Below are 26,796 nucleotides of genomic sequence, written 5' to 3' on the forward strand. Positions count from 1 at the left end.
CAGGGCTATTCCCCCACCCCGTGGACCAGCTGCAGGCTGCTGGTGGCCGGGGGCTGTGGGCAGCAGGGCTGGGCCTGGCTCCAAGGCCGTTTGTGCGAGGCTCGGACCGCGCAGGGAACAGGACACTGGTGGCACGGTAGTTGCTGCCACCTAATGGCTCTGACAATTATTATGCTTGGGGGGGGGAGAGCCCGGCTGTACTGTGCACTTCCAACGCTTGGTTGGTGGCTATCGGCTAATGAGCTCTCCCATGGGGATGCAGGGGGGGACCAAGCCTGAAAAGCAGCACAACATCCCATAAGGTGACACTGGGCACAGAGGGGAAGGCAGAAGTTGTGCATTTCTATTTCAAAGCCAAGGACAAGATACTTGTCAAAGCAGGACGAGAGGTGATGCTTGCTGGCCCAAGCAGCCAGTCCCACTATCACACCCTGCGCCTGCAAACTCATGGAAGCAGCAGGATTTGCATGCTGAAGGTCTGCATCCCAAACTCACCTGGGGAGATGTGATGGGAGCCTCCCAGCTGCCAAGAGCACCCCTCAACCCATCGCCCCTTTTGCGGCAGGGAGGTGGGCAGTGCAGCGAGTCCCAGGCGGGGCTGCATGTGCCTGGGTGGCAGGGACATGGCTGGAGACCCCCAGCCTCCCAGATGGGGACCCCCAGTCCCCAGATGGCAGAACCCCAGTGCACCCAGGCATCTCCACTCTGCCGACAAGGGCAGCCCAGTACTGGCTGCGGTGCCCTGACACCAGTCCTGCACACATCCTCGGGTGGAAGAGCAGCCGCCTGGCTTGTGTCTCGCTGCACACCAGCGGCTCCCAGACCAGTCTGCAGCTTGCAGGAAACCAGCTCAGATTCACCTCTCTGGGACACATAGACCTCCTTCACAAAGAAAGGCACAGTGCCACCTTTTTCCAGTTTATTAGATGGGAATGGCACGGCCTCTGGGCTTAGCAACAGCTCCCCAACACACAGGAGAGACTTCAGAAAGACCTCCCCAGAGCCTGATAGCTGTGGGCAGCCTGGGGCCATGGGAAAACCTGTCCAGCACATACAAAGCCACAGTGCAAAGGCTGAGATGGCCACTTGCACATAGCCATGTCCAGCCAGCACTTTCCCTGTGTACCTCTGTCTTGTGAGCAGCGATCTCCTGTGGGCCAACAGAGAGGGTCCTCTTCAGGTTACCATGGGTCTGGTGAGGTGGGCTCCCAGCCAGCTCCTGCCTGAGCTCACCACCCCAATGTGGGCTGCAGGTGCTTATCTGCACCCCAGGTCCTGCCTGGCCACGCTCAGGGAGGTCTTGGTGTCCCTCAGAGGCTGGTAGCTGTCTACAAGCTACCTGCCATCAATTCCTCTGCATTATTGATAGGGTTAAGGCCATTTAATGTTCTGGCCAGTACTGGGAAGAGATAATTCCAGCCTGGGAGAAGAGCAGGGATGAGGGACCAAGGAGAGAAGCTGTGACTGGATGGGGCAGCAGGAAGGGTGGAGCTGGGAGACCTCTTTGCAGCAGCTCTTCCATCAGCCAAGAGAGATCAGGTGGCCAAGAGACACTTTTCATCACCTGGGGACCCTCTTCTGCTGTGAAGACCGGGTGGATCTGGCTGCCAGCTGTGAGTCCATCCCTGTGGGGCTGATTCCTAGGATGGGTGGCCATCTTGGCTGGATGCACGGCAGGGACAGGGCTGAGAAAGTAGTGCTGGAGGTGAGAGGGGGCACAACGGCCCCAGGGGAGGCACTGGTTAGAGGGGCGGTGGGAAGGGCTCCTCTTCTGCAGGTGACATGGAGAGCAGCCCCTGCTCCATCCCAGGAGAGTCAGGGGTCTGGGACTGGGCTGCCTGGGGACATGGGACAAGCTGGCAACATCAGAAGCTCATGACACCTCTCCTTGTGTTCCCTTGTGCCCTCCACTGGGGCCAGGCGTCCTTGCGCAGGATGGCATTGCTGTGGGGCAGAGAGCCTGGCCCCCCACCTGGCATTCCTGCAACCTTGTGGTAGTGCAGGCAGGAGAGACCTGACTGAGAGACCCTGAGTCAGAGGGAGCTGGGAGGAGTATCCCGAGGGTGTGCAGCAGTTTCGCGAGCTGTTATCTCAGATCTTGCAGAGGACACGAGGTCCAGGCTACCTCTGCGACCTTGGAAGACGCTGTTCTAGAGGCAGGAAGAGTTTTTCCCCGATAGTCCTATGCCTAAAATCTGCTGTGACGTGGGATGCTGTGGCTTGTCCCTCCTGCAACCGTTGCCGAAGCAGTGGTGGTCCAGGAAGGTGCTGTAGCTCTGCCTGCGCCTGGGCGAGTGTGTCTGCCCAAGGCAGTGCGCTGGAGCAGTGCCTGCTGCGGGCAGGATGGCCAAGGAAGGGACGCAACGACCAAAAGAGCTTGAAAAGGCTCTGAAAGGTGGCACCGTGGGGCTGTGTGCTTGTGACTGCTATTCCTTGCTGCTCTCCTATACCTTGTCATTAAGCTCTCTACAGCAAAACGGGTGGCTGTGAGACACCTGCGCGTGGAGCATCATTGCGGGGCTTTCCCAAAACCTTCCTGCAAGCTGAGCTGGAAAAAAACCCAAGCACAGGGGTGAACTAAAAGGCTGCTTTCAGCAACACAGTCTCAGGCAGGAGCCCCAGCGATCTCCAAACCCTGGAGCTCAGCTGGCTGGCTGTGGTCCTTCCTTCTTCCTTCCCATGCCTTATCTGTGGCCTCCACGTCCCTGGCTCTGTCTCCGCGCAGTCTGGAGGCTCCCCTGGGCGGTGACGCAGCGCCGCTGCCTTTGAAGCGATGGTCATGTTGGGAGAGCTGCCGGCAGGAGCAGGGAGGATGCTCGGGGTTCACACCCCGATACCAGGGAAGAGATGTCACAGCACTGCTCCCTGCACGGCTCCCTCCGGTGCCAGGGTGGCCACTGTATGTGCCAAAGGGTGGTCCCAGCCGCCTCACCCACCCGAGCACGGCCAGCACACACGGTCTGTTTTCCAAGAGAGCTTACTTCCTCCGCCCCTGGCTGAAAACAATGCGAGAGGAGCAGGCCTCAGCATTTCTGAAAATTAAGCGCTGAGTTCAGCTTAGTTCAGCCCCGGCGCCCGCTTAACCCTGTAGTTGCAGGACGGAGCAGATTTCCCAGTGCAGGCAGCAGCTCTGCATTGCCGTGTGCTGCATGGGACGGACAGGAGAAAGAAGGGTCTTGGAGGTGGAAGAAAAACCTTTGGTGAGGGCCATCAGTGAAAAGAAATATCTGAAAGCCAGGCCTGTCTGGCTGCGTTTCAGTGACTTGCCACGCCGGTTTTGCTGAAAAATGTTGCATTTCCCTTGTGCCCCGCAGCCGTGCGTGAACCCTCTCCTTCCCGAGCTCCCCTCAGCTGCCGGCACACCAGGAAAGATGCTGTCCCAGTGCCACCCCGCCTTGGGCACGCAAAGGCATCCATGGAGGTACGTGGGGGCAGGTCCCTCTCCCCAGACTCTGTCCCCCCACCCAAGCTGGTAGGCACTGGCGTGCAGCCTGAAGAGCCCAGGATTGCGGGGGGGGCGGGAGCGGGGCATGGCACGGGCAGGTGCTTATCACCACCCTGCACCCATTTACAGAGGGTGAAAGCAAAAGCAGAGAGTGCAAGAATGAGGAAATGTCCCTGCTGGCCCTGGTCACTCGTGCCAGTGTCCCCACGGCTCTCCCGGGCAGAGTCGGTGCTCGGCTGGGTTTTCAGAGGAGGGAAGGAAAATGCTGCTCCACCTAACGCCACAACGGGTCCCCCCACCCACATCAGAGAATCAAAAACATGAAACAGGAGTTTGTTTGACCTGAAACAAAATGTTTCATCTTATTTGTTTGCTTTTCCCCCCCACCCCGACTGAAGTCAGGTTTAGGCTGACTTCCTTTTCTTTTAGGTTCATTTTTCAATAACAAAGTGAAAAGCAATGAGGCTTCGTTTTGAACCTGCCGAGGAATGGTCGACTTCCCAGCGCTCCCAGAAGGAAACAGGGATATTAGAAAAGCTTGATAGTAACTTTTTCATTGTTTTCAAAAGAGAAAAAAAACAAACACAAAATCCCTGTAGTTTTCTCTGCTAGTCCCGTTTGCGGAGTTTAGCCGGGGTGCACAAATACTGCTGGGTCCACAGATCTCTTGTTCTGCGTGTCCGTATTTGCATTCTGCCAGAGAAGAAGGGGGTTTCAGAGCTGAGCGCCTCTGCCACCTCCCCGCGGTGCCCGGACCGTGGCGCAGGTAGAGCTTCTCCCTGGGGCTTTGCTGGCGCACAGAGAGGACGGAAGGTCCAAGGACGCCGTGCAGGGGCCAGGAGCAGGGGCCAGGTGAGTCCGGGAACGGCTGCTCATGCAAAGCCGCCGCTTGTGATGGGAGGGAGCTGCGGCTGGTGCAGCCACGCTGGGGCTGAGCTGCTCCCCGACGCCGTGCCCATGGGCAGCCTCGCTGGCCCTTGTTTACTGTGGAGCCAGGGCGAAGGTGGTGCTGGGGCGTTCGTGCTTCCCCTCGGGAGCCGGCCGTCTGCCGGCGTGTGGGGCTGTTTATAGCATAACTCCGGGTAACTCATTGACCTCCGTGCCGGCGGCTCTGCTGGGAAGCGGAGGTTCCCAAGATGATAAGCCGCTCTTGGAAGAAATTCCTTTCCTCGCGCGAGGGAGTGGCGGTGCTGGGCACGCTCGCAAACACGTACACAGCCCTGTGCACACGCACGGGCGCGCGCCACGTCCCGGTGCCGGCAGCCTTCCCTCGGGGGACCCAGCTTGGAGAGGTCGGAGCTTTGTGGCCAAGAGTTCTCCGGGAGGGAAGCGGTGCTGGGGAGTGGAGCAAGGGGCCCCACATGCGGAGGAGGAGCAGGTCAGTACAGCCGCTTGCCCCCCTCTGCCCTTCCACCGCTCCCACCATTACAGGTCTCTCGCTTGGGTGCCGGTCGCAAACCTGCGCCCTTCGTCCCCAGCTGAGCAAACACAGCCGGGACGGGGCGGTTGCAGGTGGCTGGAGCCGTCCAGTGCAGGGACATGGCTGCGGAAATCCAGGTTGGGGCAGAGAGTTTGTATTTTTGGTTCCGGCTGAATTCGCGTCTCAGGTGCGGTGGTGATGGGCACTCTGGGGAAGGACAGGTTTGCTTTGCGTTCTTTGTACCCAGGAACTGACAGGAGAAGGACAGGAGAAATCCCAGCAGACACGCTGGATTTAGGAAGGTGGATTTGGTCCCAGGGAAGGGTTCTGCTGTATGACAGCCCTGGAGACAGCGGTGTCTGCAGCAGCTGCATCCCCTGGACAAGGGGTGCCGGACAGTCGCTCTGCCTCCCATTTCGTGCCCTGGGGAGGGAAGTGGGGCCGGCTGGGTGAAAGCAAAAGCAGAGAGTGCAAGCATGAGGAAATGTCCCTTCTGGCCCTGGTCACTCATGCCAGCGTCCCCACGGCTCTCCTGGGCACAGTCTGCAAAGGGAGCAGAGACCCTGGAGAGCTGGCACAGGCAGAGAGCCCCCAGCTAGCGCTAGCTGAAACCCCCGGGAAATTGCCCCTGTAGTTATCAGGACGGGGCTTTCCCGGGGAGGCCAGACCGAGGGCTTCAGCAGCAGCAATGGGGGCTCTCCGGGGGAGATCCGGGGTGGTAAGCAGCGGGGTAGGGAGTTGGGTTGCTGGCCAAAAGCAAAATTCCATTTCAGGTCAAACAGGAGGTTGATACCTTTGCTTGTAGGAGGGGTGGGTTTGGTCACCAAGTTTTCTAGGTAAACTTAAAAGCAAAATGAAATTTCGAAAGCACAAAGGAAAACATTTTTGGTTTTGTTTTGAAAATTAAACATAACATTCTGTTTTTTTAAAAAAAGCATTTTCCCCTGCGTAGAGAATTGGACTCTAATTGGTGAGCAGGTATTGCTAAAACCAACAGCATTCTGAGTGAAGCAAAAAGCTTTGTCTCAAAGCACCTGCCCTGTTTGAGCAGTGACCGCTTTGACGACATGGGCCCAAACCAACATTTTTCCTTTAAAGATGTGCCTGGCTCCATCACGGAAACTTGGGCTGTGTGCTCTCAGCAGTGGCAGGCCAAAACCCACACCTGGATCTGAATTTCCCCTCTGCTTCACGCACCTTCAGAGCATCCCTAGGTCAACTGGGGGAGTTTTCTAAATGTGGAGCTTTCCAGGGCTGGTGTGCAACAGGAACAGACAGTGTCCTTGCCACAGGGAGAGCAGTGGTGGCCTGTCCCAGCCGCTCACCTTCCTGCAGGTCCCCGCGGCCGTGCAGCTTTGCGTGGGAAACATCAACTTGACTTCAGCACGCCAGGAGTGAGCTGCAGCGCTTTGCACCCTGACGTCTGGGGCTCAGGAGGGCGAGTGAGCTGCAGCAAGGAGGATGAGGAGGGCGGTCCCTTCTCCAGGCAACCCCAACATTTCAACATCTGGTTTCTCCTGATGAGGGCTAGAAATCCCCACTCTTTCAGCCTTCCCCTGGGCAGGCAGGTTGGTTCCTGGCCAGGACTGCACAGGAGCATCACATGATAAAACCCCCCTTCAAAGTGAAGGTTTGACTTCACTTTTGTTAGAGGTTTCCCAGCCAGCTCCATGAACGTGGACGCTGTCCTGCCACAGCCTGTCCCACAGCTAGCTGCTCCTCCTGCTTTGCTGTAGGGGTATTGCAGTGGTGCCAGGCAGCCCCCATCATGGCACGGGAATCTGCCTGGTGAGAATTACTCACTGGAGTAATTTCTCACTACTCTGGAGAAGCTCAATGCCTTGCCAAGCATTGGGATGCAGCGTGGGTGTCTTGGAGAGCCAGCAATGCTCTTGGAGCACACCACAGCAAACAGGTCACTGCTGTGGTGGCACTGACATTGGCTGGGTGCTGAAGTAAATGTCCATCCCTAAAAGACCTCCCTACCTGTGACTCTCTCCCTAGACCTTTTGGTTTTTATTTTTCAGGGGTCGTGTTGCTCTTCTCCAGGGATGCTCTGCAGACATCTGCCGCCCATAGCACAGTGATACCACACAGCCGGTCCTGAGTCCTGGTCCTGGAGCCTGGGGAAGGCCAGAGCATGTGAGCAAAGAGGGAATGATACTCCATCCTCGGCAGCCCAAGGGGTAGCACACAGCAGCCAAATTGGTCCCTCCTGATGTTCACATCTGGGGTTCAGACAGTTCTGATCTCAGGGATGAGATGAGCCCTGCTAGCCCCGCAGGAGCCCACAGTGTCTGTGCTGGCAGAGGACTCATCTGTGGCTTGCCTGGACGCGGCTCTGCTCTGCGGAGGTTGGCGTGGCGGAGGCGGTGCTGCCAGCTGCCCTCGCTGTGAAAGGGGAGAGCGCCGGCTCGCTGGGCAGGAGGGTGGCCCAGGAGTGGCTGCACAGCCAGCCCCGGATGGAGAATGCTGGACAAGCCCCAGCGGGGCGTCCCTGCAGGTGAGGCAGGTGCTTGCAGTGGCATCAGCAACCGGGTTGCCTTTGGAGGGGGGGGAGATCAGCGCTGAAGCTCTCCAGAGGGGCCAACGGGAAGCTCAGGCAGGCTTGGCAGACCGTGGGACTCCCTGTGCCGCGACAGTGGGAGGAATGAGAGGAATGTGTCATGTGGGCTGGGTGACACGCTCCCAAAGGCAAGGGCGAGAGTAGAGCCCAGGGCAACGGCAGGGCCAGCACAGGGCAGCAACGCCAGCTGGCAGGATGAGAGACCCCCAGGGTGCTCTCAAGAGCACAAGCCCCCCAGCATGAGACAGACATGGACCTGTTAGAGAGGATCCAGAGGATGGCCATGAAAATGATTGAAATGAGTAGAGGGCTGGAACCCCTCTCCTAGGAAGAAAGGCTGAGAAGAGAAGGCTCCAGGGAAACCTTATTGCAGCCTTTCGATACCTAAAGGGGGCTGGAGAAGGATGGAGAGAAGCTTTTCACTAGGGCCTGTAGTGACAGGACAAGGGGCAATGGTTTTAAACGGAAAGAGTGTAGATTTAGATTAAATATAAGGAAGAAATTCTTTATTCTGAGGGTGATGAGACACTGGAACAGCTTGTCCAGAAGCCCAGGGATGTCCCATCCCTGGAAGTGTTCGAGGTCACGTTGGATGGGGTTTTGAGCCAACCTGGTCCAGTGGAAGATGTTCCTGCCCATGGCAGGGGGCTTGGAACAAGGTCTTGAAAGGTCCCTTGGAGGCTGTCTCAGGCATAGCGATCATGAAATGAGAGAGTTTTTGATTCTTGGAGAAATAAGGAGGGGGGTCAGCAGAACTGCCACCTTGGACAGTAGTGCCGGGCAGACCTTGGCCTGTTTAGGGCCTGGTTGACAGAGTCCCTGGGCAGGCAGTCCTGACGGGCAAAGGAGCCCTGGAAGGTTGGGCATTCTTCAAGAAGGAAGTCTTCAAGGTGCAGGAGCAGGCTGTCCCCACCCAAAGATGAGCTGGTGGGGAAGAAGACTGGCTTGGTTCAAACCCAGGAAAAAACAAAAGACAGTTTATGACCTTTGGAAGAGGGGCAGGCAACTCAGGAGGACTACAAAGATGTCATGAGGTTATGCAGGGAGAAAATTAGAAGGGCCAAACTCCAACTAGAACTTAATCTGGCTACTGCCATAAAAGGCAATAAATAATGTTTCTATAAATACATTAACAACAAAAGGAGGGCAAAGGAGAATCTCCATCCTCTATTGGATCTGGGGAGAAATATAGTGACAAAGGATGAGGAAAAGGCTGAGGTCCTTAATGCCTTCTTTGTGTCAGTCTTTAATAGTAACCCAACAACAATAGTAAGTTGTTTTCTGGGTACCCAGCACCCTGAGCTGGAAGACAGGACCTGGGAACAGAATGAAGCCCCCATAACCCAAAGGGAAGTGGTTAGGGACATGCTACACCACTTAGACACACACAAGCCTCTGGGGCTGGATGGGATCCATCCAAGGGTACTGAGGGATCTGGTGGAAGTGCTCACCAAGCCACTTTCCATCATTTCTCAGCAGTCCTGGCTAACCAGGGAGATCCCTATTGACTGGAGGTTAGCAAATGTAATGCCCATGTCTGAGAAGGGCCAGAAGAAGGATGAACTTCAGGCCTGTCAGTCTAACTCGATGCCGGGGAAGGTTATGGAGCAGATCATCTGGAGTGCCATCACACGACCTGTACAGGACAACCAGCTGGTGAGGCCTGATCAGCATGGGTTTATGAAAGGCAGGTCTTGCTTGACTGACCTGATTTCCTTCTATGACAAGGTGACCCGCTTAGTGGATGAGGGAAAGGCTGTGGATGTTGTTTACCTGGACTTTAGTAAAGCCTTTTACACTGTTTCCCGTAGCGTTCTCCTGGAGAAACTGGCTGCTCATGGCTTGGACAGGTGCACTGTTTGCTGGGTAAAAATCTGTCTGGAGGGCTAGCCCCCAGGAGTTGTGGTGAATGGAGTTACACCCAGTCAGCAGCCAGTCACAAGTGGTGCTCCCCAGGGCTCCGTACTGGCACCAGTTCTGTTTAATGTCTTTATCAACGACCTGGATGAGGGGACCGAGTGCACCCTCGGTAAGTTTGCAGAGGACACCGACTGGGGCAGGAGTGTGTGTCTGCTTGGGGCAGGAAGGCTTCGCAGAGGGGTCTGCACAGGCGGAACTGATGGGCCCAGGGCAATGGTACAAGGTTACATAAGGGCCAGCTGCCGGCTCCCGCTATTGAATTGCTATGATGCCCACCCAAACAGTCTCTGACTCCCATCGCCCCTGCCTCGCTGGCAGACGATGTCTGGTCAAAAGGCGCTTTGTGCATTGTGGCCTGGGCTGTGGCCGAGCCGCTGTGCCGGCCGGGCAGTGAGCTCACCCCTGACAGCGCAGCCGCCGCCGCTGGCTCGGGGCTGGCCGTGCTGTTGGACACATGGGCTGCTGCTTGAGGACCCCCAGGCAACAGGACCTGTCCCTGGGGTCCACAGGTAAGCTGTCCGTGGGGTTGCCATGGCCCTGCTCTGTCCGAGCGGGGCTGGAGAGCTCACCCCCATGACGGGGCTGCTGGGGAGACTCCGGTGCTGAGCACTGCTCCCTTTGGCTGCTTGCCTGCCTTTCCCAAGATGGCCAGTGGTGTCCCCTCCTCTTGCCGAGCACTTTCTATGGCACTCGATTCGGGTGCGTGGGGAACGAGGCAGGGCATTTTGGCCAGGGAGGGGAGAGGATGGCTCAGGGAGTTGGTTTATTCCATGCTATTGGATTTTCAGGAGCCCCCTTGCCACCCGTGTCCTGCTGCCACTGCTGCCCAGGAGCACCCCAAGCATCGCAAGGCTTGCAGAGGCCATGGGGTGCTGCTGTGAGCCCCCGAGGCACGATTCCTGTTACCAGCGTGCCCAAATGAGCTAACGGGGCTGTGCTAAGGGGTGGGAGGAGGGAGGTGGCTCAGGGACAGTGGCTGTGGCCACGTGTTCCCCAGGAGAGCCAGTGCCAGTGGGTGCCACCAGCCCTGGTGCCAGGAGTGCAGCCCCAAGTGCCAGGACCTGTGCTCAGCCCCGGGCTGGGGCTGTTTCCTGCCCGCTTTTACAAAATATTTCAGCAGCGGGGAGGTAAATGAGTCACTGGCACGACTGGGAATGACTCCTCATCAGCAGTTTCAATTGGTCTCTTGAAAAAGCTCCCAGTTCCCTTTCTGAGCCTGGCCCAAACAAAAATAAACACTGAATCGGTGAGTGCCATGGCAAGCAAACCCATTTTACCTCTCACCCGAGTGAGCCCTGGCCCCTGCCCGGCTCTGCGAAGGCCCACTAACAAGCTTTGTCATGCCACTGGCAGAGGTGGCATGAGCGGTGTCTGACCTGCCACCTCCTTCAGCACACCACACAGGCAGGGAGCATTGTGCCAGGGGTCCAAACGCCTCTGCCCACCACCTGTCTTCCCCAGGCGAAGAGTATGACTCCTACCACCCCCGCTCGCCCATGCTCCTGCCCTGCTGGGGCCGCCTGCAGCGCACCACAGCCAAGACCCGGAGAAAATGGTGGTGGAAGACCATGGCATCAGGCACACGTCCCTGGGAAAGGGGCACCCAGCCCCTGCCCACCGAGCCGTGCCGAAGCCAGTGGAGCCTACCTCCAGGGAGGAGAGGAAGTGAGGGAGGAGTGAAGCAATCGGCGGGCAAGCCCAGCCCAGGTAGGAGCCAGCTCGGGTTTAGCTCTGTCTCTGGTTCGTTTCACTTCCCTGTCTCTGTTTCCCCAAGCGTGGAGGAGGACGGAGTTGCTGGATGAAGTCCTTTGTTAAGTGTGTTAAAATCGACTGTTGAGAAATGCAAAGCCCTTTCTTTCAATTCTTTCAAAGAAAAGCTCATTCATTGCATGTCCAGCCTTGAGCCATTCTTTTCCACTGCTAACTATAAATAAGGATTATAATTCTGCGTGGTGTGCAAATAACAGTTTATTTGACTGACTAGCAAAGCTGGCTCAATAAAAAGAACTGTAGAGTATAGTTATGGTCACAGAAGTCACTTACAAAAGCTGCTGCACGTTCCAGCTCCAGATCTCTGGGGACATGTTTGTCTTACAAGTCCAATCTGATTACTGACAAAAATTGGTTTTTAATCTTGTTATCCCTCCACAGCCAATACAGCTGTGGAAGAGCAAGCTGGATTTTTATGTGCCTCAGCCTTCATTAACATAATTACCAGTTAAACTTTCAGTTCCCGAATCCTTTATGGCAATAGTTGATGATGTGTGAAGCAGAGAGAATGCAGCTTGGATTTCAGATACCGACCAGAACAGGCAGGGGAGAAAATCTCATTTTGACTGTCAAATTGATGAGCAGAGAGTTTTGCAAGCCCTTGGCTCTCTTGCACTGGGGAAGTGCTCTCGCTCTGAGGTCTCCTCCAAAAAAATCTCTGTGTCATGGAGCGATCTTTCTACCGGATCTGCTCAGCAAGGGTGTGTCCCAAGGGCAAGGAGGGAAAGTCCCCTCACTTCAAAGCCACTCCAGCACCAGAAAGAAGCCAGTCAGGTAGTCAGGACACCTCGAACCCATGGATTTTGCCTCCAGCCTTAAGCATGATGGTAGGGTGGTCCCAGACTCACACAATCCCCAGTCAGACCTGCAGTGCTTTGCTTTCAGGTGGCATGGTTGGGCAGAATATCATAGATCTCTGCCACGAAATTTGACAGCAGCTCTTCTGTGTCCCCACTCCTTGCTAGATAATGCTGGGGCATCAGAGACAACTGAACCCGCTACCGAGGAAGCAGAAGGCTCGCCGGACACCTCCTCAGAGCTGCTGGCTGTTGTGGAGGACTTTCCACCAGGTAAGATGCTGCCTTTGGCATCACCCAGATTTCCAGTGGTTGAATGTGGCATCGACCCCCCTGTCATCCCCGGAGTTTCTCATCTTTGTTGCTGGAGGGGTACGACGGGCTGGGTTTGTGGTAGTTGAGCATTGTGACCGGGAGAGGGCTGGAGGCACTGGTGGGGCTGGCTGCAGGGAGGCAGTGTGGCGGAGACAGCTCTGTGTGGCATGGAGCTCCTTCTCCTGCTTAACCCTGTGCCTTTCCTTTTTCAAGAGATTTCACTCTTCTTCTCCGTTGAGAGCCGCTCCTCACGGTGCCTCAATTCCCAGCTCCAGGAAGCAGCCAGAAAGAAGCTGTGGGCCCTGGAGAGTGATGACAGAGACGTCTGTGCCCTGTTCAAGGTAGGAGCCCCTTGGCAGGGCAGACCATGTACTGGGAGGTTCCCGGTGTGATAGGATGTGTGATGGGACACCAAACCTGGCCAAGAAAGACAAGTTTCTCCAAGGCTGCTGCAGCGTGTGTTCCTGCACACGGGGACTCTGTAGGGCACTGGAAGAATGGGGGAAATGTTACCAGGTGAGAGGCAGATGCAAAGCTGAGCTTCAGGTCATGAGCCTCATATTGGAGTCTCTGAGGTACCTGAGGGATCACGCAGATAGCCCTGGGGTGAGTCCAGTGACGGTGAGCCGTCATTTCACAGGGCTGGGATCACCAAAGCTGTGTGCCAGACTCAGGTCCCTGGTGGAGGTGACATCTTTGGACATGCACAGGGGTTCTCAGAGTTTTAGACTTCATATAGAAAAATCACTACAGGTATAGACATGTTTCCTGGGCTGAACTCTCCTTCCTTGCTGGTTTTTAAAGCACTGGCAGCTCAGGGCTCCCTGCAGAGTTTCCCAGAGGACCTGGAACAGCGCAGACATACTAGTGCCTGTCCTGACTGAACATTAACCCACGCGTGGTATGGTTCAGGTGTCTGGGTTTCAAAAACACGGTGGTTCCCCACAGGGGAAAAGATTTGGATGAGGAGATGGAGCTTTTTCACTCCACTGCTGCACCATGGGGAGCTGTCACTGCGGGTACTCCATCCCTCCTGGCTGAAGGACTCAGCTGGCTGGAGCACCCTCCCCTTAACCCCAGGCAACCAACTCACACAGCTTCAGTCTCAACTATGCTAATAAATGAGTGCCTAGTCTCATGCCAGGGTCTAATATTATTCCCACACCAGCAAAGAGCACCCCTTGTCAGAGTCCCAGGACCACCCCTTATTTTTGCTTTGTCTTCCATGTGTAGGAGCTGTCAGCCAGGCTTGTCTGTACGCAAGCTCAGGAGCATCGGTTCCTCCTCACCTTCAAAACCCTAGAAGAAGCCTGGAAGTTTTCCACATATCTGACTTTAGGTAATGTTTTCAAGTGTGGGAGATATAAACAGACAGTGTGAGAAAAATTTTTGGAGAAGGTGTTCTTTGACACCAAAAAAACAGTAGTGTATAAGGGTTGACAGATGAAGAAGATGAATTAGAGGACCTTCGTGTCTGTCTACGTATTTATGAAACCACTGTCTGGATCAGTGAAACAGATCCAGGAGGATGCCTTTTGGGCAATCTCTCTATTGCGTTTTGGGGATGGAAACAGAATTAAAGGCTGTTGCCTCACAGCGTGGTTGCAGATGGCAGACTGGGAGACATCCACAGAGCACTTTGTCCTGCCCAGTGAAGGAGAGTGCTGACACTGCTTTCCCTCTTGGTTTCTTAGGGTACGTGGGCAGATGCCTGGAACAGCTTCTCTTTGACCAGGAGTACTGGCTAAATTGTGCTCTGATGGAAGACACAGAGATCAGAGTTACTGTGGATGAAGATCGCTTGGCCACCATATACATAGGTCTGCTACTCCAGGAAGGTGAGAAGGGACTGAATATGTCAGGAGTTCCTCAAAAGCATCTCAGCACAGCTGTGTTGTAGCCCTGTGCTGGGCTATGTCTTGCACTGATGCCATTGACCTGGGCATGACTCTTTCTATCTGCAGGTAACTTTTTTTCCCGAGCAGTGCCCAGTGTCTGGCAGGGAGAGCAGGAGAGAGAGGAAGGCCTGCAGCTCTGCAAGAATGAGCTGATCCATGTGAAGAACATTGGAGAGGAGTCCAAGTGGGAAGGGATGTCCTTACTGACAGGTCGACGAGGCCTGGTGTCTGTGACAGCTCTAGAGCCACTACCTGACCCATTTTACCAGTAAGTAGACTGGCCAATTAATAGGCCCCAAGCCAAGATTTTTTCCTGATACATGAGCTGGCACCAAGCCTGGGGTGAGAAACTGCTCTTTCCCCTGGCCATGGGCAAGAGCTACACAATATTGTGAGGATATCCATTATGCATAAAGACAACCACTGGAACCAATTCAGGTCTTGTTAATGGAACAGAGCAAGGACATACTTCTGATATCATTCTTGTATGATATTGATTTAGGTCACATGGGAGATTATTTGTGATTTACAGGTGAGTAACTGGGACAAAAAGCATTGCTCAAGTAGTGCAAGTCCAAGTGGGGCCTCACGTTGGACGCCTGGCTGAGCCTCAAAGACACTCGCAGCTCCTTACACGGTGAAATCACAGAATCATAGAATGGTTTATGGAAATCCTCTTTACAGCCTGGCAAATTGATCCTGCTCTTACCATGTGGTGTGAGGCTGCAGTCGTGTGGTGCAAACTGTCCTCCGTACCCAGTAACACCATTACAAGGGATTACTGGACGGGCCGTGCTGGCCGTGCTTCATAACAGCTCTGGCACTCCCTGGGGACAGAATATCTGTCGCACTTGTGTGACACCATCCCTAGTGCTGGCCTGAGGAGAGGCCTGCTCAGAGAGGACCAGTGTTGTTCCTGTTTGCCTTGCAGGTGGTTCCTGAAGAATTACGCTGTGAGTTTTGGCATCTCCCAGGAGATCAGTGGGACAGCTTCTCAGCCAATTGGTGAGTGGCACCTGTGTAACACACCTGCCCTTCCCAGGGAAGGGCATGGCTCTTGCAAATCTGGGTTTGGACACAAATGCAAAGGGCCCATCTCTTGTTCTGACAATGCCACTCCATTGCAAGATGCTCTAAGGGAACACTGCATCTTTGGACTCTCTTGAATGGAGAACAGAACTTGCAAATTGCATGTACTTAGAAGGGCAATCTGAGGAACACAGAGTACAGAGGGCTGCTGATGGCATCCTTATGCCACTGGGTTTTTCTATTCTACTGTAATTTTCTCTCTCCTCTAATTTTCAGGACCGAAGTTTTAAATAAGTGAACATGAAACCTGTGCCCACCATTCACTTATTAGCCCCAGGACATTCCTGCCTGGACGTGGGCACCGTTCAGAGCATGCTGGGCATGGGAGGTCACTGCAGGTGTAAATTTGGTGTGTAGTGCGATGGAGATTTTCACTGTTAAAGAGTTCACTCCTGGCAGAGAGCTGAGACACTGCAGCTTCTATGAAGCTCCATATTTCCAGCCACCTTCCATACTGCAGCTCTCAGAGGTTTCAGTCTTTGGCTGTGTGGCATTTATCCATGCCATTATTTTATTGTAATCCTCTTCTCAAGAAGAAACTGCAGAGACCTGAGTCCGAGAGTATGATAAATCTTAGGGGACAGAGAGGCAGCCTTCTCAAGCTGAAACCATGGTCTCTCCTTGCCCAAGTCTTTTCCAGTGAGGAAGTTTTAACAGTGGCCTCACAGTGAAATGCCCTTGTTTGCCTTGGTTTCCCAGTCAAAGGCAGGTGCACAGCCACAGAGGACCACAGAGGAGCAGCACACAATGAACTGAATTTCTCCAAAGGAGACAGCATAGAAGTCATCGGCTTCGTCATTCCAGGACTTCCATGGTTTGTGGGCAAATCCCTCAGCAGTGGAAGCATCGGCTTTGTCCCAACCCGATACATAAATCCTGAGGCTTGTGAACCTCTGTAAGTTTACTGCTGCCATCTAGATTCAATTAAACTCAGGAGAAAATAAAGGGAAAACTCCAAGTCCCAACTCAAGGCTATGTGAGAGTCCAGGGCAGGTAATTTGCTTTGCAAGACCTTCATAGAGGACCCATTTGAAGTCCAGAAGCCTTGGCCAGGCTTTGCTGCCAACAGGCCGCAGGAGTCTCTGCCCAGACAGAGCAATTGTATTTCACTTGCCTCAGGTGATTCTTGGAGAGAAACAGATCTGGCCCTGGGCTAAACCTGGCTTTATGCTACAGCAGCCCAGGACATCTGTGTACCAGTCAAACTGGCTTCACAGTTCCACCTAGAAGTGTTCTTGATTTTGTAGCTTTGTCTGAGGGGCTGCAAGTCTGGCAAGGGAGGGGAGAGTGATCACTGCTAAGGAAACCAAGTCCTGCTTTGCTTCCTTCTGCCCCTTTGCTTTCTTTGGGAAGTCGAGGCAAAACAAACAATGGCATAGTTCCTCATGGAGCATAATTACACACCCTCCCAGGGACACAGAGAAGAGTTTGACTCTGATGACCCAGGCAGTTGTCTTTGTTGGTAGCTCAAAGACATAGCTCCAGTTCAATACCCATCCAAAAAGGCTTCCCCTCCAAGAGTGTGTATGGGAGGCCAAGGTCTCAACCTATTGCTAGGTCTGTTGGGCTTTCCTGGGTCAGACTCACTCAAGGTAAATCTTAGGCACTTTTCTCTGACACTACAGAGAACAGAGAGGCGATCAGATGATGCCCTGGCCTCAGAAAGGGCTTCTGGAGACAAAAAAGACCAATAGGTCCCTCCTTCTGGTACCCATTGGTTCCTCCGTGGAGAACCTGTATCTGAGAGCCTGGTGGGGAAGGTGTCCAGACTTTTGTATTCATCTGCAGCAGAGCTTTTCTGGTGGGAGGAAGAGGAGGGATGGGAAAGCCCATCCCACAGGACAGCTGTAGTGTCAGGGGATGGGGAGACACTGACTGTTTTCCCCTGATGTCTGCCTCAACCTAGGGGAGAGGGCTTGGTGTTTCTGAGCGAAGAAGAAAAATCCTCGCTCCTGAGCATCCCCTACAATGGTGACGAGCAGCACTTCATCACCCTCTTCGATGACCTGGCACGCACTGACATCACTTCTGTGTACCGGCTGGGTGAGTTCCCCCTCTCCCTATGTGCCCAGCCCCATGGCATCCATGAAGAGCAGTCCTGGGCAGTGCCTAGAGACCTTCTTGCTTGGGGCTTTGCAGGGGAGACAACTGCTGTGATTGAGACAGCCTCCAAGACCTCTGCTCAGCCTGGTCGTGGAGGTTTTAGATACCCTCAAGAGCTGGCCCTGCCACACTGCAGTTTGTACAGGTCTTCGCTTCCAGGGCAGCTCCTCAGCCATGGTTCACTCTGGCAGATGCTGCTCTCGACTGATCCTGGCTGTAGGTCCCTGGCTACAGCAAGTCCCCTGCTGCTGTCTGACCTTTGGGTGTATATTGAGGGGGATGCATAGCTAAAGTGGCAGGTGACATCATCTCCATGCCCATAGCAAGGAGTCAGGAGATCAGTGTTCCTGGGTGCTCTTCTCAGTTTCTCTATGCTTGCTGTGTATCTTTTGGACCACAGCTAATTTCTCTGTCTCTATTTCTTGCCTTCTCACTACCGAGAAGCACAATGTGGCCACGCAGGGCTGAGCCTGGGATCCCCTGGGGTTCAGGGGACCTCCCAGACCAGCCAGCTCAGGTGCAATGAACCCAGGGTAGACCCTGTCAGAGACACCCACATACCTGAAACCTCCAAATAGACACAACAAGGCTCTTAAGAGAGACTGAGCTGATAAAACCCTACCTGTGAAAAATAAGGCCTGCTTGTTCACAGGTAACTATAATGTTACCGGTGCTCACCTCACCACCAACTAAAAGCTGTTCTCCGTGGTCTTACAGAGAGCCAAGCCCCAGCAGCCAGGGGGGTTGAAACTACAGCTATGTGTGGTGTCTGTGGCCAGAAGTAAGCCTGCTCTCCCACATACGGGTCTGGGATTTAACAGAGCAGCAGATCTCTGTAAGGTTTGAGCACTGTGTCTGCCCATTAACACTGACCAAGGCGTTGGGCTTTTTGTTTTCTGTTTGTCTCCTTGTGTAGATGGTTTTGAACCTAAAGCCATGTTCCCAAAAGTGCGATCAGGTGAGTATTTGGAGAGGACAGAATGAGATACTTTTATGACAATTTCTAAGGGTGAATTTTGACACGGGGAAATATCTCACTATGGTTTGCCTGTCACTTCCAGAGGCTGTTCTCCGTAGCTGTAAAGATATCCAGCTGTCTTGGGAGGAAATAAATGGCTTGGCTACAGCTAGCACCTCCGAGCTGTCCAGTCCAGGGAGTGAATCAGCCCCTGCTACGTTGGAGGATATTATCCTGGAGAAGGTGGATGATTTTGATGATCCCAAGTTCTTTATTGACCTGAATGCTGGACACATGGAAGATGCTGATGTCTTTGACCCTATATTGACCTTCCTTAACCAAGACAGTTATGTGCCCAGTTTTCAAAGCTTCTATGATCTCAGTTTTTCCTTTCTCAACTCCACTTTTTATGGTTTCTCTGATGAGGATGAACTGGTCTTGTACCTTGAGACATGCAGGAGCTGGGCCAAGAAGACTCATTCAGTTTGGGCTCATGTCAGACTCTGTTTCCTCTTGGGTAAGCTCTGCATCAAAAAGATCAAGTTCTCCCAGGCTCGAGTCTACTTTGAGGAAGCCATGAGTATCCTGGACAGGGGTTTTGGGGACCTGCCCCTGTTGGCTGCATTGCATGTGAACCTTGCCTCCATCTACTTGAAACAGAACATGAAGCACAAGTTCTCCTCACTGCTGGGGAAAACAGTGGCCTTGCTTGTCTGCTTACCTGGCCACTCTTTCAACTCAGAGAACGAGCTGGAAGTCATGATGTACGTCCTGAAGGAAGCCATTGCTGTGGGTAATGCTCCCTTGGAGGCACGGGTCTGCTTCCTTATTGTCAAGCTCTTCCTACAACTGGGAAAAAACGATGAGGTGCTGCCCTTTACCGAGCATCTTCAGTGTCTCATCACCACTTTACTCAGCCCAGACACTAGTTCTGTGCCACTGGATGCCACCCCCATCTTGAGCTACTTGTATGACAAGAAGTACTTGCCAAATATCGCACTGGCCTCCGCCAGGTTGTTTGTTCCCAGCGTCCTCAAGGGGGCACCGACACCCATTTGGAGAGCTGGCTTCATCCTCCAAAATACTTCAAAACTCCCGGGAAGCCAACTGGAGAGGAGCAGCATCCCAGCACTGGCTTGTTTCTATCTCAAGCAAGCACTGCATTTTTCCTGCAAAAGCAAAGCTGTGCCCACCCAGAGGATGCTGTGTGCCATCTTGTCCAGGATGTACCTCCAGCATGGCGTGTTGGATGGGGCAGTTTGTTACGCAGCCATGGCCGTAACCCTCAGCAGAATGATGGGCAAGGAGGAGGCTTTCGAGTCTTCCCTCTCTTTGGGGTGGATGTATCTCCTGAACAGCCAGCCAGGTCCAGCTGCAGACATCATGTGGCAGATCTTGCACTCTCTGCACAGGACGGACAGCGTGACTCAGGGTGGAGCTGTGCACAATCTCCTGGCCATTGCCCTGAAAGGAGAAGGGCAGGTGCAAAAGGCTGCAGAGAACTACCTCCAGGCCCTGCACAAAGCCAAGGAGACTGGGAACAAGAGGAATCAGGCTATTGCCCTGGCTAACCTGGGGCAGCTGAGCTTCTCGCGTGGGGCGAGCCAGCTGTCTGAGCTCTACCTGCTCCAGTCAGCTCAGCTCTACGCTGAGCTCCAGGGCAGCGAAGACCTGGAGATGGAGTTGGCGCAGGTGCTGCTGTGGTTAGCACAGGCCATGGTGAACAGGCAGAAGGTAGAAGATGGCAAACTCTGTTACGAACTGGCGTTGGTTTTTGCCCTGAAGTGGAACAACTTGAGGAGTGAGTACAGCTTTGCTGGTGGGAACCAGGGCAGCATTCACCTCTGTGCAGCACCCTGTCAGGTCCCTAATGTGGCCCTCTGACTTGTCCTTTTCCCTTCCCTGTACCATGCAGGTCAGCTTCACATCACTGAGTCTCTCTGCCATTTCTACAGCAAAGTGTCCCCCAATCTCCAGGCCTGCATTACCTACCATGAGCACTGGGTATCATTGGCGCAGAAGCTCCAGGACAGAGAGATGGAAGACAATGCCCGGCAGACCCTCAGCCAGCTCTACCAGGCTTTGGGCACATCCGAGTAAGTCCTCTCTGTGGCTGTTAGATGCTGTTAGAGTGGGGTCCTTGCTCACCCAAAGCAAGAGCAGTGGCTTTCCTGGGGTGTCCCAAGAGAGGGGTGGGGAAGGTGTGTGTAGCAGGCAGGCTGCTGGTTAATGCGCTGCTGAGATTTGCGAGCTGTGGCTGTGCAGTGAAGAGGGGAACAGTTCAATGTCAACCAGAGCGCTGCAACAGCTGGTAAAATGCCAGGCGGTTAGCTGAGGCAGAACCGGGTTCTGGCCAAACACAGTTTTCCGAAGATTCTTCCAGTCTTCATCAGAGGGGACCCAGCAACAGGGAATTCAACACTTCTTTTGGAGGCTTATTCCAGTGATTTATCACCATTCACCAGTAAAAATAGGTTCCTTATCTGTTATTTGAATAAGTCTGGCTTCAGCCGCTGAGTCTGCTCTTCCTATCTCTGCTGGAATATTTTCCCCAGGGAGGTACTTAAGACCCTGTATCAGCTTGCCTTTCAATCTCACGCTTGACACATGCAGGTGACTGATTAGATTAGGCAAGAGGGGAGAGAAAGAGACCTGGACAGACCACAGACTTTCTTCAGTCTTTCAAGGCAAACACGTCAAATAGTGGAGAGCTAACTCCACTCCACCATGTCCCAGAAGGACAAATGGGCAGGCGCTGTCATTAACTTGGATGTTCACCTTCCCATGCTAGGTCACAGTGAGTTCAGGGGGAAGGAATTTAGGAAGCAGACGCCTGTCATGTGAACGGTGCTATTTAAGATCACAAAGCACCCATTCCCTGGACTCCAAGGACAGCTGGAGCCCAGTTGCCAGCAGGCGAGACACCAAGCAAACAAACATGCCCTAGCCACTGCCCGGCACTCCCTTCGCCACAGCTGCCTTGTGCAGGCAGCGTGTCCAACCCGCTGGCTCATCCTCCTGCTTGTCCCTTTTTCCTCTAGTGACCAGAGGCTTAAAAAGGGGCTGTAATGCATGTGTAGCCACAGATCTGCCTGTTTGGCTGCACCGAGGGACAAGCAATAGGCAGAGATGTGGGTCTGGGTGCCAGATGCTGTCTGAAAAATGAAGGTACAAGCGCTCCCTGCCTGTGCTCCCATGTGTAGCTGGGAGTGACTTTGGAGCTTAGTGTAGGGGGGGCAAATAGGGTTTGCAGATGACCTGGACAAAACCCTCTTTATCGGCTGAAACAAGCAGGGGTGAGAAGCCCCTCTTTGGGAGGGGGCTGCCTTGGGGCTGTGCTGAGCACTGGGGTCCCAGGCTGGTCTAAGGTTGCCAGATGATACACACACTGGCACTAAAGCATGGAGACTTCCACAGTTTCACCAGGACACATTGCTTAGAGCTGTGGCTGTCCATTTGTCTCTAACCTTTGGCAACTGGAGGAGGAGAAGACGGGATTGCCTATGGGGAGGTGTTGTGGTAGCTTTGCAGCTGATTGCTGGGGGTGTCCTGTGGTTTCTCTGTAATGGCTTTTTGCCCATTACCATCACAGGGCTTTGAGACAGTCCCTGGACTGCACCAAACAGAGTCTAAGGATCTTCATTGACCTTGAGGAGCCTGTGAAAGCAGCAGAGGCCTGGCTGCAGGCAGGAAGGCTCTACTATCTTATGCAGGAAGATGAGCTGGTGGAAATGTACTTTCAGGTATGGGGGAGGTGGCTGGAGTAGTCCCATTCTCACCCTGGCTAGCTGCATTCCCAGCACAGCTGTGTAGCTTGGTAAGAGCCTTTTGGGGCTGGAAGGCCTGGAAGGGAAAGTTCTACGAGCAGTGTAAACCTGCTGCTGGAAGGAGGAGCTGTTGCCTTACACTCATGCGCTATCTGGCACTAAATTTTCTATTTTTCCTTCCATACATTGGGTTTAGAGGATTCTTGGGTGAAAGTAAGTGAAATTATTGAGTTAGAAAGTGATATAGGAGTGCCAAAGGAATCTGGATGTGCCAGGTAACCAGTTCCATTGAAATACACATAGATAAGGGGTAAAGTGCCAGGGAAGCGCTTGGAGACTTCTTGGAGTAGAAGACTACTGGCTTCTTTCCATCTCTAGCATTATTTTATCAGCTGAGCTGCAAAGAGGAGGAGCACCTCATAAAATCTTTGGTCTCCTTCATTCAGGTTGCAGCTTCTATTAAAAGATGGGGAATTCTTGCATGCCCCCAGAGTAAGCAGAGCAGAAGGCTGGTTGGGTCTGCTGGAGTTGAACTGAGCTGGGGTATCCAGCAAAGCACCAGCCTGGACACATGTAGAGGATGGTTTGGGTCCTCACTCTGTTACCCCAGAAGCACTGCTGAACTGGCGGGGCTGGGTGACAGAGGCACACGGTGGTGGGAACAAGGAGAGAAGCCTTTCACATCAGCCACACCAGCCTGCCCCTAAATCAGTGTGGTAAAGGCAGGGAATTACTCATATGGGGTGGCTGCTCAGTGGTGTGGGTGAAACGAATAGATGGCTTTAGTGTCAGCCTGTTTCCTAGTGTTCACAAGGGAGAGCTGAGACCCATATCAAAGAGCCATCGTTGCCTCCCTGAGTCATGGTTTCAGCAGGGAGGCAGGGGCTAAAGGAGGGGGGACTTCCCATTAAGAAGGGGCAGTCCATGCCAGATCTCAGCAGGGCAAGTCTGAGACCCTGAGGTGCCCCTTCCCAGGCAAGGTCACTGGCAATGATAAATTGCCGTGTCGTAAGGAACAACGTGTTCTGGCTGGAAGGTGGCACCAGGGCCAAGTGCATAATTGGCACAAATAACCGTTCTTCCCAGAAGTTAGCGTACCTGCCCTCCCTCCTGCTGGCTCTGTATAAGCTGTCCATTCCCCTCGTCAATCTTCACGTTGGCTCCATCACTCCGAGGACGGACCAGGGCCAGGACAGCTGCTGGCTGCACTGTCCTGACTCTAAATCCTGATGCCGTTGGATATCCCAGCAGATCAGTTGGTTGCACTAACCCTGCACAGACATGGGTTATCTGGCTCCTGGCTCCATGCTTACACACATCACTTGCAAATGCAGCACAACAGCCCCATACACCTGCTGGCCAACCTGTCTCCATGCTGTTTGGAGCACTGGAGCTCGTGTTTATGATGACTTGGTTTTATTTAATCACACCGATGTCTATGTGCTAATGTCTCTTTCCAAGTTTCAGTCCAGTTCTTTTTCCTTCTAGGCAGCCATTCAGACTGCTCTGAAACGGGAGAACTTCTCCTTGGCCATGGATCTTTATGAAAAAGCTGGTGATACCTTTTTTAATGGCAGCCGAAACAGAGATCGAGCGGTGGAGTTTTATAGGGTACTGATCCTTCCGAGCATTTCTGTCCTGTGTCCCCACAAGGCGATGGCCGTGGGGATCTTTGCCCCAGGGCTGTCTGCAGCACTGCATGGCCAGGATGGAGAGGGATGGGGTGGTTCTGAGTGTGCCAGAGGGCAATCATTGCTGCAGGGGGGAAGGCTGGAGCACAGGAATATTTTGCAATGGCTGCAGCTCATCCCAGAGATCATCTGGGAGGTCGGAATGTGGTCCTTACATTACAAATCCTGGAGTATTAGGTGTGAGCTGGTCACTCCTGGTGACATGCTTAGAATAAGAGTTTCAGGTACCTGAGGAAGGGCAGACATGCAAGGCTCAGGTTTTGAGAACCACGCTCTGGGATATGAAACTCATTTTCAAGGGAAAGAAGGGGTTAGAACCTGAACCTGCAGCACTCAACCACCCCATCATCTACCTGCCATGCCAAGTGCTGGGTTCATCTCCTGCCGCTCTATCACCCCTCTGCTGTACCAATACCACCAGGAACAGCCTGGACTCACTGTTCTCTCTCTTCAGGGAGGTGCTGTGCCCTTGGCCAGGAAACTAAAGTCCACTAAGACAGAGCTACGGCTGTTCAATAAGCTGGCAGAGCTGCAGATCGGGCTGCAGGGCTATGAGAAGGCGCTGGAGTTTGCCACACTGGCAGCCAGGCTGAGCATCAGGGTTGGTGAGTGATGCACACCCGCAGGGTATGGGGAGGTTCTGGCTCCTGTGGACGGGGTTGCCTTTCTGGATGAGAACAGTGTGCACGCGAAAGCGGGATCTCCTGCTTTCCTAAGACCGCTGGACCTATTCTTATCCTAAGTGGTAACGTCTTTTTAAGGCCACTTCCCTTTTTAAGTGGCATGACAGCCACGTGGGAGTGCTCTGCCGTGGAGGTGGACCGGCTGAGCAGAGGGCCATTGCTACACCAGCACATGAGAAGTCTGGTGAAGGCACAGAACTGAACAGTTCCTCTCTGCCCTGGCTCTTCTGACAAACTTATCCCTTCCCATTACAAAAATAGTTTGAATGGGCAAAATGCCAGCATAAATGTCTCTGAGATGGAACCAGTCTTGTAATAGCTCTTTCCAGCACGCAAGAAATCCCCTGGGTGAATGACATACGCCCTAGGCAATCTGTCCAGTCTTGGTATCAGCACCCCTGCCCGTGGCTCTGTTCTCTCTGAACCATCTTCAAGCCCAGTGTCTCCTTATGAAGACACCCGTGCCCCCTGGCTGTTGAGCAAATGCATCCCCAAGTGGCTCAGCATGCCAGGCTGGGCATGTTTTGTGAGAGCGCCGCAGGGTAACTGTATCAGCAACTCTTTTCCAGGAGATCAATTGCAAGAGCTTGTTGCATTCCACCGCCTGGCTACAGTCTACTATTTTTTGCACATGTATGAGATGGCAGAAGATTGCTACCTGAAGACACTTGCCTTGCGTCCCCCTTTGCTGCAGTGCTCCAGAGAGGCCCTGTACTACTGTAAGGTGTATTGCCACCTTGGCAACCTCACCCTGCACAAACTGAAGGTAAGAAACCTTTCCATGATGCTGTGTTGAACACTGGGCTTGACGGAGAGCTGGAGGTAGAGTATTAGATCTGCTGGCAGAGCAGCCATGCATGTAGATGGCCGCATCCTATGACTCTCCATCCTCTCTGCAGCTTTAGAATAAGTGCACACAATGTTGGAACAACCAGGTTTTTAAGGGGGAAAGGCAATTTGGAAAGAAGTTCTGGCACTTAGCTGCAACTACATAGAGCCCATTTCAATGAAGTCAGGTGTCTCTGGGTTCTGCCTGGAACCACCGGGCTCTGCTCCAGCTCCCTTATACCCTGTGACCTTCAATTAAACCACTTCCTAATGCCTGCCCTGTCCCTTACGGTTAGGATGAACAGGATGCAGCAGCCTACTTCCTCCTGGCCCTCGCCGCAGCGACCGAGCTGGGAGACCAGGAGCTGCAAGGCCTCATTCGCGCTAAGCTGGGTGACATCCAGGGGCCCGAGGGCACGCCGGGCTGTGCCACATACCGGCCCAGGTGGCTGAGTGAAGGCGGCCACGTTGTCTGACCAACCCACCACTCCGGGGACTCCAGTGCAAGCCATCAAGCAACAGTCCCAGGAGAGGTTCTGCACCGCATTCTAAGAAGCTGGCAGCATTTGGTCTTCTTGTCCCCAACAGGCAAGGGAACAAGCACTTGCGACCCTGCCCTGAGTTTTTGGGAGCAGAGCACCCGGGCAGGATGAGGCCATTGCAGCGGTGCTGGAGTTTGTGTTTAATGTGAATATTAACTTCTTTATTTATTCCTATCTGGTGTCTGTCCTGTCTACTGTGTGGAGGTCTGTGACCCATACCTCTATAGAGCCCGGGGCCTCTTTGGTACAAAACACCACCAAAGCTTTTGGCAGTGAGAGGCAGAATTTAGGGAAAGGAGGAGAAATGAAAGGGGCTGGTGAAGCCCCTTTCAAGCCCCGTATACGGGTGGGCAGCTGCTTGGGCAGAGGCAGAGCCCACCTTCACCCCAGCCCTGCCGTTCGGCCTCAGCTCCAGCACTGGAGCAGCCGGGGTGGCCTCCTCTGCCCCACAGCCCATGTGCGCTTCAGCATCTAAAGCATGAGCGCGCTATGGGTCCCGCATGGGAAAAGAGCCATCAGTGCTGACCCGGCCCAAGCTTTGCAGCCCGGCTCCCTCCCCAGCCCCTCTTCTGCAGGCTGCAGAGGTAGGATGGGATGCAGGAGTGCCGGGGAGCAGACGGTGAGGCTGGGCACACTGGTCTGCGCTGGGGCACACATCCAGCCCCCGGGCAGGGGTGCTGATGGGGCGCAGGGGGACTTTTGGCTGGGAGAGGCAGCTGCACTGCCTTTGCGTGGGCCATTGCCAGCCCCAGGAGAAGCTGGCCACCCGGCAGGCAGCAAAGCTACCTTCGAGTGCCCTGAACTGGCTAGAGGAGAAGCAAAAGCTCCTCTGTGGAGAGAGCAGGGGGAATGGGAGGCACAAAGGAAGTTTCTCCGGCGAGCTGCTGCCCGGCAGTGGGAGCAGGACACAGCTCTTCTCCACAGCCCGTCTCACCACCAGAGTGCAATAAATGCCCGTGTTTCCAGCCTTCTGTGGGCGAGTGCCGCTTCCCGGCTAATACCGA

The 26,796-nt window shown here is 54.0% G+C and overlaps 1 protein-coding gene across 8 annotated transcripts; it reads left to right on the forward strand.

Moving 5' to 3' along the window:
• Positions 1–4,143: 4,143 nt before the first annotated feature.
• Positions 4,144–25,966, forward strand: SH3TC2 (SH3 domain and tetratricopeptide repeats 2). Of its 8 annotated transcripts, none has more exons than XM_074603933.1 (19): positions 4,144–4,297; positions 6,893–7,007; positions 10,813–11,058; positions 12,087–12,191; positions 12,447–12,574; positions 13,467–13,572; positions 13,928–14,071; positions 14,198–14,399; positions 15,063–15,136; positions 15,920–16,115; positions 17,127–17,263; positions 18,240–18,281; positions 18,385–20,082; positions 20,197–20,377; positions 21,874–22,024; positions 23,537–23,659; positions 24,194–24,344; positions 24,992–25,188; positions 25,547–25,966. In XM_074603933.1, the coding sequence occupies exons 3-19, from the start codon at positions 10,848–10,850 to the stop codon at positions 25,724–25,726; spliced, it is 4,026 nt and encodes a 1,341-aa protein (XP_074460034.1). In that variant the 5' UTR covers positions 4,144–4,297; positions 6,893–7,007; positions 10,813–10,847; the 3' UTR covers positions 25,727–25,966. The 8 variants fall into 8 exon arrangements, 7 of the variants coding, with proteins under 7 accessions (XP_074460034.1, XP_074460029.1, XP_074460032.1 ...); XM_074603928.1 differs by having other exon boundaries at positions 4,197–4,297; positions 6,893–7,368; XM_074603927.1 differs by lacking the exon at positions 4,144–4,297 and adding an exon at positions 4,617–4,823 and having other exon boundaries at positions 6,893–7,368.
• The last annotated feature ends 830 nt before the right edge of the window (positions 25,967–26,796 follow it).

The sequence above is a fragment of the Larus michahellis genome, chromosome 11, assembly GCF_964199755.1.
Source record: "Larus michahellis chromosome 11, bLarMic1.1, whole genome shotgun sequence".
Taxonomy (NCBI): domain Eukaryota; kingdom Metazoa; phylum Chordata; class Aves; order Charadriiformes; family Laridae; genus Larus; species Larus michahellis.